The 10,895-nt window shown below is 48.6% G+C and overlaps 1 protein-coding gene across 6 annotated transcripts in view; it reads left to right on the plus strand.

Annotated features, from left to right (window-relative positions):
* FBXO34 (F-box protein 34) overlaps positions 1–9,981 on the plus strand; it is a 40,829-nt gene extending 30,848 nt beyond the window's left edge. For 5 of the 6 annotated variants that reach the window (XM_075753251.1, XM_075753250.1, XM_075753253.1 and 2 more), the window contains one exon: positions 7,215–9,981. In XM_075753251.1, the coding sequence (XP_075609366.1) occupies positions 7,215–9,402 (2,188 nt within the window). In that variant the 3' untranslated portion in view covers positions 9,403–9,981. Of the gene's footprint in view, positions 1–3,186; positions 3,461–7,214 lie in introns of all 6 variants that reach the window. The other variant, XM_075753255.1, reaches the window with a different exon arrangement.
* The last annotated feature ends 914 nt before the right edge of the window (positions 9,982–10,895 follow it).

Here is a 10,895-nt window from a genome sequence, read left to right on the forward strand (position 1 = left end):
TTAACTGTTTGAAGAAGTTTGTTGCGCCACGATATCCAAAAGGATCTTGGTCCTCTTGCAGTTAATAAATGAAAAAACAAATGTTAAATCAAGGAAGATAACACATTTCCAGAAGGAAACCTGTCACTATCTCTGTGCTACTCTGAGCAGCTTTCAGCAGAAGTCCTATAAAACCACCACTTTTTTTTTTTTCCCCCACTTACTTTCCTTCTCCCAAATTACTTGTGTGATTCCTTCTCATCTTAGCCTGTTCCACCACAGGCATGTGTGCTATCCCATCATCTTTGAGTTACATGGTTTTTGGAGTAGCTTAACCTCTTTGTTCTCCTCTGCTTTGTCATCCCTGTGTCATCCGTAGTGTGGCTGGGAAGTAGGGATCATGGGTTTGAGCTTCCTCAGGCTCAACAAAGAATTGCTTCTACGTCACTCGCTTCACGGTAAGTGCTTTTATACAAAAGCCTGGCAAAGCAAAGGCACTTCTTCCTCTGCAAAATTTAGAAAGCAGCTGAGATTACTCCGCTTTATGCGGAAGGGTGTGTGTGTATTTACTTCAAAGTGTGTTCAAAAGTTATTAATGGATGGGAGCCCTCAAACTGGAGTAGTCTGTGCGTGCTGGGCTTGGATGCGCAATCTGTCACTTGAAACTTCTGCTTGGTGAAGATGATGGATTTTATAGCTGCTCCTGTGTGCAGCTGTATCTGGGTGTTGTCTCCACCAAAGCCAGGTTATTTGAACACCTGACGTGAGCAAACAAGCGGTGGGCGATGCAGACTTAAGAGTTAGGCGGCATCTTTGCATTTAGCTCCTCAGCTCTTTGGGCCAGCTCTGCCCCACGTGTTCGGCTTGCTCCTGCTTCCCCCACGTTGGCCGCTCGAGCAGAGAGCGCTGCTTCAACAGTCCGATACCTTCTGTTCACCCTCAAAGCCTGCAATAATCCTCACTTCTTCTCTGACTGATGCAAGAGGCAGTTTCACAGGTGTTGGGAGGCAAGTCAGGAGCAGTTGCTTTAATATGAAGTTATTGCTGCAAGGGAGTGGGTTTTCTAGAAATAGGATGGCTCCGCAGCTGCTGAAGTGGAACCTGCCCCTTGTCTGCAGCATTGTGCTTCCCAAACCCGCCTTTCCCCAAGCTTGGATGCTTGCCACGCGCCAGAACGAGCTCCAGTGAGTAGCAGAGCGTTGTCCATCCCGGCTGCTCGGCTGGGACTTTCCCGCCCCGGCAGAATCCATGGAATGCCTTTGAAGCAGCTCTCCGTCTGCTTTGCCTTGCCCCGGCAGTGCAAAGGGGATGGAAATGGTACTGGAGATTGAGCCCAAAGGACCCACCGAGTCCTTCCAGAAATAACAAGTGGTTGACCATAGTTTAACTTGCATTCAGTACTTCATAATTGTTAGTGTCCTTTACAGAGGAGCTAAACTCCATAGACAGCGAAATGGGATGCCAGGGAAGAGAAATGCCTTGCCAGAGGTTATGCTTGGTGTGGCTTTTTATTGTTGTTGGTGTTTTTTCTTTTTCTTTTGGTTTTTTTTTTTTTTGGCTTCTGCCTTATGTTAGTATGTCCTGAGGTTTTTTTTTCAGAGTTATAGTTGGCACAGCCAGCAGGGCTAGGAACTCTTGTCAACTGGAGTTTGTATTTACAAAAAGAAATCCACAGGAAACTTAGGGGTAAAACCTTTTGGTGTTTTGCACAGAAAACTTGCAGTGTGAATATGCTGTTTGAGCAGACCACACTTTTTTTTTTTTCTGTTGTTATTGATGATGTGCTTGCTGACCAGGGGAAATCTTTTGGCTTCACAGAACATGGGTGAGGGTCCCTGACCCAGGTGCAGTGGGGGACATGTAGCTCTCTGTGGACCCTAGAAAGGAGTTGTGAAAATTGAGCCTTTTCTACCAGTTTTTCCTCCAGCTTTGGAGCTTCCACTAACATAAATGTATTACTTTTAGGCTACAGTGATTTAGAAGATACATACAAGGATGCAGAAAGATTCTGGCCAGCTTGGCACAGTAGCGTATGGGCCTTCCCTTCAGTGGGGAGAAGAGTAGTGTGCATAATGTATAAAGGCATATATTTCTATATCAATTTGGTGTAGTAACCAACTTGGTAAAACTGCAGTGAAAATAAGCTGTAGTTACAACTTATAAAAACAGCAGTGTCATTGCAGAAGTGTAAGTATCCTGTTTTTTCAGACACGGTTGATTAGAAATAGAAAAACTGGTCCTTTTTATTTCATCAGCTTAAGGATGGAAAAACAGTATAAAGGCAGCACTGCTAGTTGTTTCAGTGCCGATCATTCTTGGCAGATTTATCTCTTATCAGCAATTCAAAACCGCACATTTGGGATTGAAAACCTTTTATGCTTACTCCATGAACTTCTGAAGAGTCGTTGTCTCTGAAGATAAAATTAGAAAGCTTGATAACTTAAAGGGTGGAGGAAAGCAAACAGAATTATTCTGGAATTAAGTATCGTAGGGAATTGTCAGTGACTTCACCTTTTAACAACTATTTTTGGTGTTTTTTCAATATTTAAAAACTTACCTGCAGCTGCCACAATTCTCCGCTTGCCAGCACTGAAATGTTGCAGAAATAAGGCAGTCCGTGGGTGGGGACGGGGCTCTGGTTCATCTTCAAAGCAATTCCTGCTGGGGAGCCTTGTTCTAATCTAGGAGCTAGAACTGAAGTGTGCTGCTGATGTGCAGGGAAGGCGCTGCGTTTGCCTAAAAGTTCTTATTTCTTAAAGTTTATGGCAAAGCGTGTGTGGGCTGGGGGCTTTTTTTTTTTTTTCTCCATTTCAGGTAATATCCGTTACTAACACTCCTTTTTAAAAGGGAAAATCTCTTCCCCGCTGCCCCAAAACTGGGAGGCAGGTGGCACTGCGATTCAGCTGGTCAGGTGGCGTTAGCCGAACTCCTGTATAGCTGTCTGAAATTATTAAATAAAGGTTTTCCTTGAATCTGGATCCATTAAAAGAGTACAATGAACTGAATACTGAATTCAAATGAGGCAATTATTCTGGCGGTAAAACTTCTGACTAAGGCATAATTTTGTTATGTAAATTATAACTTTTCAGCCTTAAATGGTATTGTTGGCTGAGCCAGAGCCTCACTGGAACATAGGAGGAAATATAACCTTAAATGAAAAATCCATAACAGGTGAGGCATAACTCTACCCTTTGTCTTTCTCCATAGACCAGAAATAGCTGGGAGCAGCTGAACCAACTTTTGCTGGCTAAACATGTCCTCTGAGCGTGTTGGGGTAACCCGTTTGGTCCTGTCCTCATTCGTGTCGTGCCTGGTCTCACCTTCGTTTGCACCTTCTCTTAATGAAGGGTGTTGAACTGATTGTCCTGCTGGATTCCTGAAAACTGCTTGAAGAAAGCCTTTTAGAAACACGTTCAGCTCATCTTTCAAACACCCTGGCATGAAAACTCATGAATGAAATTTGATCTGCTGCTCCCAGCTTGTGAGTTTTCAACATGCAAAGTCGTGTATTTAATTGTGTTCACCTCTTCTCCCCGGGGTATGGTGGTGGGCAGCCATCGGAGCTTTTCTCTCTCTGGACTGAAGAGCACTGCTCCAAAACGTCCTTCTGCATGGGGAAGGGAGGGCTGCAGGTGCTGTTCTTTGCAGCAGCTTCACCTCTTCTGGGCTGGGCTCTGGCCCGAGCACGTTGGAGGCCTGATCCTGGTCAGCTATAAAGTGCCACCGAGATGAGGCAGGCCCTGTGGAGAATGAGGCTGAAGCAAAGTACAGCAGCCTTGATTTCCCATTCTCTTTTATTCATCACCCCGAAGTTCTATTTTTATCAGATTATTTTAGTTTTTAGCATCCAACTGAGAAGACAAACAAAATAGCTCGGTTGCATTTTGCAGAGGAGACTAAATTGGGAGGTGACCCAGTTCCAACAAGAGCCAGAATTAGCATGCTGAAGGCACGGGGAGAGAATTAACCCTGGGACTAGGTAGGCGTATCTGCAGTAATGAGAGCTCTTATCCCTCCAGTCTGTAGGTGAACTGCAGCTGGTTTTAGCACTAGCTGAAGAGCAAGGTGATGATCTTCCCGGAAAATTAGGAGGGGAGACAATGTAACGGCATCCTTTGAAGGCCAGGAGGCAGACACTGCAAAGCACTGTACAAGATTGAAGGGGTCCCCTAGGTTTTACGGATGTGTGTAGAAAGGTGAACTAAGCCTTTGCTCTTGATGTACCTCCCGAAAACCTCTCTGCCTGCACTTGTCACCCGTCCCCTCACTGCTTATCACCAGGGCCTGCAGGGGGAAAGCAATGGTTAAGCAGCATGGCTGCTCCTAGCACAGGAGCCTTCCTCTGCTTGGACAGGCGCAGGTGGTGTCTGGGCAAGTTGTTGCCCTCGTGTACTCGTGTGTGCTATGTTAGCAGCTGGAAGTGGAGCACCATGGGTTGGGGCAATCCCAAGCACAACTACAAGGCTGGGCAGAGAATGGATTGAGGGCAGCTCTGAGGAGAAGGACTTGGGGGTGTTGGGGGATGAGAAGCTGAACGTGAACTGGCAATGTGCGCTGCCAGCCCAGAAAGCCAACCGTGTCCTGGGCTGCATCAAAAGCAGCGTGACCAGCAGGTCGAGGGAGGGGATTCTGCCCCTCTGCTCCGCTCTGGGGAGACCCCCCTGCAGTACTGCATCCAGCTCAGGGGTCCCCAGGACAAGAAGGACATGGAGCTGTTGGAGCGAGTCCAGAGGAGGCCACAGAGATGATGCGAGGGCTGGAGCACCTCTGCTATGGAGACAGGCTGAGAGAGGTGGGGTTGTTCAGCCTGGAGAAGAGAAGGCTGCGGGGAGACCTTAGAGCCCCTTCCAGTCCCTGAGGGGGCTCCAGGAAAGCTGGAGAGGGACTGGTGACAAGGGCAGGGAGTGACAGGCCAAGGGGGAATGGCCTGAAGCTGCAGGAGGGGAGATGGAGATGGGATGTGAGGCAGAAATCCTTCCCTGTGAGGGTGCTGAGGCCCTGGCACAGGTTGCCCCGAGAAGCTGTGGCTGCCCCTGGCTCCCTGGCAGTGTTCAAGGCCAGGTTGGATGGGGCTTTGGCCAGGAGGGTGTCCCTGCCCATGGCAGGGCAGTGGAACTAGATGGGCTTTGAGGTCCCTTCCAACTCAAACTAGTCTATGATCTTGCTTTCCAAGCCTTCCTTCAGCTGGCTCTGGTGCTCTCTGGCCCAGTTCTCCATTCTGCCATCAGTTTCTCTGGAGGGTTCTACAGCCCTGGCTAGCTGTGGGGCAGGGCTGCCAGGTAGGTCCCCAAGCTGTGCTCCAGGCTGCTCGTACGGCACGTCCGTGTGCGTTCTTGGTCAGCACCTGCCGTTATTGGCTTCCGTCTGGTGGGTCTGCTCCAGGGGTGGGTGAGCCGGGTGCCCCCTTCTCGTGTGCTGACCCTGCAGGTACCCTGCATCTCCAGGCGGGTGTGTGTCCTGAGCGCGCTGCGGCACGGCGGGAGAGAACCCAGCTGGGCTCTGGCTGCATCCGATACAAACCTATCGTGTCTGGTAACTGTAGGTGTTCCAACTATAAATTTGTCTGACTTTATAGATGTTATGGCTTGAGGTTTTTAATCAAAAGCTGTTTTTCAGCTAGAAACACAGTGCTAAAGCAACTGTTTTGGTGGTGAAACGTACTCAGTGTCCGTATCGGCTCATGATAAATGTGGCATCGAACCTGCTGTTCTTAGACTAGCACGGATTACCACCGTTTCAAAAAGGAGGCCTTTTAATTCAAAGATTACCATGGAAACATCACCTATAGTTAGTTCTTACCATGGTTTAACCTGGCAGGCGGCTAAAACAACCACACAGCTATTCGCTTGTTCCCCCCCACGCAGTGGGGTGGGGAGAGAATTGAAGAGAAGAAGGTGGGTTGAGAGAAAGACAGTTTAATAGGACAGAAAAGGAGGAGAATAATAATACTAATAATGATAAAAGAATATACAAAACAAGTGATACACACCACCCGAAGCTGATGCTCAGCTTGTTCCTGAGCCGTGCCGCCTCCTGGCCAACCTCCCAGTTATGAGCGGAAGATGACGTCGTATGGTGTGGAATATCCCTTTGGCCAGTTTGGGTCAGCTGTCTTGGCCGTGTCCCCTCCCAGCTTCTTGGATGCCCCCCGCCTTCTTGTTGGCGGGGCAGTTGAGAAGCTGAAAGGTCCTTGACTGCTTGGCAACAGCTAAAAACATCAGTGTGTTATCAACATTATTCTCATCCTATATCCAAACCACAGCAGTATACCTGCTGCTAGGAAGAGAGTTAAGTCTGTCCCAGCCAAAACCAGGACAGTTCTGGAACATGCTTATGTGATACTTCTGGGAGGAGAGCCTGAAGTCTCCTGCTAATTGCATCCTGTGTGGCAGTGCCCTGGGCTTTGGCATTTTTGAGCTCTGAATTGAGGATTACTGCCAAGGTGCAACAGGAGAGTCGAGTGCCTGGGACTGGGGCAAGAGTGGTGCTGAAGCTGTAATGTAATGTCAGCAGCATCCAAGCGTCTCCTTCACAGCTCTTAACCATAAGAACACGTACTTGAAAGTGGTTCTCTTCAGCCGTACATGATGCTTCTGTCGCTTTTTTTGGGGGGGATCTGATGTATAGCATAAGGACCCTTATGGGAAAGTATGCCACATCTGCCATTATTGATGTACCAAAGGACAGGTTTCATTTTGAGTGGGATTAGGAGATTAGATATCTGATGGGATCTCTGATGAATATAATTACGCTTGCTAACTTCCCTTTTCAGCTTTAACTGTACTTTATCTACTGAAAAGAATCTATACATATCTGCCTATATCTGGTAGCTAACGACAAGATAAACCCTTTGACCCACACTTACCTTACAACTGGATTAAGAAATGAACAGACAGAAGGGTGTCTCTACTCTAGAATGAACCACTCGCTGTGTTTGCACAACAGATAGAATTTAAATGTTAGGATTTCTCCTTGCAGCTCCCTGGAAACAGATTTCTCTAATGGGAAGATCTCTGCTTCCCATTATAAATTAAGATTATAATCCTATTGCACGAAGTTCTCTGAGGGTGTATGTTGCAGCCTGGTTGCTGCTTTTCCTTTCTCATGTGGTTCCTTTTGAGGTGTGGGCTGCTTGATGAAGAGTTGGAGGTGTGCTGGTGCCTACTCTGCTGCCGCCTGTAATTCCAGGCAGGCATATCTTGCAACTATAACTTCTTCCGTTTCTCTTTTTCTAGGGTTTCTGGTATGCACTTAAAGCCATATCTCAAGTTACAGAAGAAAGAGCGATCTCCAGAAATAAGCCAGGATTCCCTGCGAGCCCCACCTATGAGCCATCAGAGATCCACACAAGAAGAAAAATACACCAACAACTGCACCAAACTGAGCGTTTTTCCAAAACCCTCCTTCGTGACTCCATCTCGGAAGCTTCTGGGGATTATTTATCCGAATACTATGTGCAATATGAATGGGAAAGGTCCAGCGGATGGTCCAAGTGCAAGGGAGAAGAAGAACGCCCTGTCTGCAACCATCCACCAGGGAGAAGAAGGAGAAGGGCCTCTGGATGTCTGGGCTGTTGTGAAACCTGGCAATACTAAGGAGAAGATCGCGTTCTTTGCAGCCCAGCAATGCAGCAGCAACAACCGGCTAGGCTCTATGAAAATTAAAAGCACGTGGGATATTGACGGAAGAACAGCTAAACGCAGGAAAAAATCAGTAGATCTTAAAAAAGCCAAAATTCAACTGGAAAGAATGAGGGAGGTGAACGCCAGGTGCTCCCAGCCGGAGCCTTTTGCCTGCGGCATCGAGCACTGTTCGGTGCATTACGTGAACGACAACGGTGAGGGTGCGTTCCCAGGCCGGTCCCTCTCTGTGATAGAGATGGTAGCTTTTCTGGAGCAACGAGCAAGTGCTTTACTGGTAGACTGTGCTAAAACCTGCACGCCTGCCGCTACTACGAGGCTGAACGCTCAGCCTAAAGGTGCGCTTCCCACCTCGGACCCTTTCTCCTCTGCTGGGGCGTGCGAGGTGCACGCGGAGAGGGGACCTTGCGGTAGTAGCGAGCAGCAGCAGAGCGAGCCCGTGCGTGTGCTGGACATGGTGGCCAAGCTAGAGTCAGAATGCCTGAGGCGCCAGAGCGAGCGGGAGGCCGGGAGCCTCTCGCGGAACAACAGCTTCCGTAGAAACGTCGGGAGGGTGCTCCTGGCGAACGGCACCCAGCCCGAGGGAGAGGCGGGGAAAGTCTCCTCAGGCGTCCAGGCTCCAGGGGATGACTTGGAGGAGGCTGGGGTGGCGGAGGCTGGATACGGAGGACGGTGCGGCCCTCTGGGTGACACAGAGTTGTGGGATGGAGCTGCCTCCGCTCGGCAGCCTTTTCCTTCTGGGCTGGATACTCGGATGGGGAATGTGAATTCGGGACTTGCTCATGCAGTGTTGGCAATAACCGCTGGCAGGAGCGATTGTGAAACACGAATTGAGCCTCCCAGACCTCTGCTGTCTGCGTGTGCAGCTGCTGCCAGGTTGCCACCGGATTCCTTGCGGAGCAAGAACGCGACTGTTGATTGTATGTTGAAAGAGCCTGTAATTTTCCCAAAGCAGAATCTGCACCCTGCGAGGAAGGAGCCCTTATGCATCAGTATATCGGTCACCAAGACCGAGAAAGGATGCAGGAAGGAGAAGCTCTCTAACTCCAGCTCTACTGAAGATCCGCTCCCAGGGAGGCTGTTTTTTCTCCAGGCTGACCAGCCTGCTGCTCACGAGCCACAGCCACTACGGGAAAGTACCCAAGAAAAGCCAGAAGTAGCCCAAAATGAGGATGAGGATGCTTTGGCATCTGACAGATCATGCGTCAGAAACAGCGTCCCTACAGAGCCATCTGCCCTTTCCGTTCCTCCGACAGAAGGGGCCTTGCAAGTACTCGATGCTTCCTGCTTAAAAAGGCAGGTTTCGCATGACTTTCTGGAGACCAGGTTTAAAATTCAGCAGCTTTTGGAGCCTCAGCAATATATGGCCTTCCTGCCTCACCACATCATAGTGAAGATCTTCGGATTGCTTCCTACTAGGAGCCTGGTTGCCCTAAAATGCACTTGCTACTACTTCAAATTCATCATCGAATACTACAACATCAGGCCAGCAGACTCCCGCTGGGTTCGCGATCCCCGTTACAGAGAAGACCCGTGCAAGCAGTGCAAGAAGAAGTACGTGAAAGGGGACGTATCGCTGTGCCGGTGGCATCCCAAACCATACTGTCAAGCTTTACCCTACGGGCCCGGGTACTGGATGTGCTGTCACCGGTCTCAGAAGGGCATCCCAGGCTGTAAGTTAGGTCTTCATGACAATCACTGGGTTCCTGCCTGCCACAGCTTTAATCGTGCTATTCATAAGAAAACCAGAGGAGCGGGAGCCGAAGTGGAAGAGGAATATTAGTGCACATACACTTTCCTGCGAGATTGTTTGGGGTAGGAGGAGATTCTTATGCCTTGTGCTGTTTACAGTGTATATAATTGTCGTGGATTTTTTTTTTTTCACAGGGCTATGAAACTGCACATACTTAAACACAAGAGCCTTTACCTTTTAGATTAAAGATAGCTTTTAGTCCATCTATGTAAATAACACTATAAAAACTAATTGTACATACAGAGTCTACAGCTGGCTGAACAACGTAATCACTACAATGCAGCTATGATAGTGTTGCGGCTATAGTTGTGTGTGTTTTTAAGTGTCTTGTTTCAAAAATCTGTATATCCTGTATAATATATGAATGTTTCTGAGAAGAAACTCTAAATAGGTAAAGGTCAACTTGTTTAAAGAATCTTCAGACAACTTAACTGGACAACCTTAAAATTAGACTAGAACAGATCCATTATAGTAGTGTGGCAGTGGATAAAAAGAGGAATATTATTGTATAGTCAGAATATAAAAAGTTCTTGGCTACCTTACCCATGTTGTCTGGTTGGTTTTGTTTTTTGTTTTTTTTTTTTACTTAAATAAAATGTGCATTCTAGATCTGCCTTACCTGATTTTCTCTTGTAAAACTCTTGCCCCAAAATAAAAGTACTGTAAAACATGTGGCAGAAATTTGGTACTGTGGTGTAGTTCAGACTTGCAGCGTGCTTCCTCTAGAAAACTAGTCCTCCTACTAAAAAGAAATAAATAAACCCCAAACCTGTATTACCTAGCGAATTCCCTGCTGTAACATTCACAAATTCCAGCTTTTCCTTTCTCCTGCCAGCTGGGCAGGCAGCAGAGGCTCCTGCTGTTGAGAAAGCTGGTGCTAGGTGTGTGAGACTTGTGAAAACGAGGACTCCTCGGCTCTTGTGTCAGCCCTCGGCTGTTCCCGGGATGCTCGAGGACGGAGCGTGGAGCCAGCAGCATGAAAGCGGAGTTGCCTTGGCTCAGCGATGTGCTGGAAGGTTGGAGTATGGAATTTTTCCCTCGCAAGAGGAATCCTCACCCTGTTACAGCCCCTGGCATCTTGTTTCTGAGGTGGGAGTTGGTGCTTTCAAAGGGGAGTTGGGAACGTTCGTGTCGAGTGCAAACGGTAATTCCTCAAACCCTGAATGGGAGCTGAGTGTGGCAGCCCAAGCGGGAACAGTTTGGAAGTCTGGGAACGCTCCCTAGTCAGCCCAGCAGCCCCAGAGCGGGGTCACGGGGCAGCAGGCACTTCGCAGGGTACGGCGGTTGTGTCTCTGTGGTTCCAGTCCCTGCACTTCGTGCTCGGGTTGTTTCTCTGCCCCCTTTGGCAACCGTCACTGCAGCCAAAATCTCTGACCTGGTGCCGCCTTCCTCCGGGGCTCAGCCTGGGCTGGGACAGGGACAGGGTGAGGGCTCTTCACTGCAACAGCAGCTGCGTGGGACGGCCGAGCACCCACCTCAATCTGCTCTCTAAGGTGGGGAGGGGTGAGGAAAGCAGCGGTGGT

Source organism: Balearica regulorum, chromosome 5 (genome assembly GCF_011004875.1).
Source record: "Balearica regulorum gibbericeps isolate bBalReg1 chromosome 5, bBalReg1.pri, whole genome shotgun sequence".
Lineage (NCBI taxonomy): Eukaryota > Metazoa > Chordata > Aves > Gruiformes > Gruidae > Balearica > Balearica regulorum.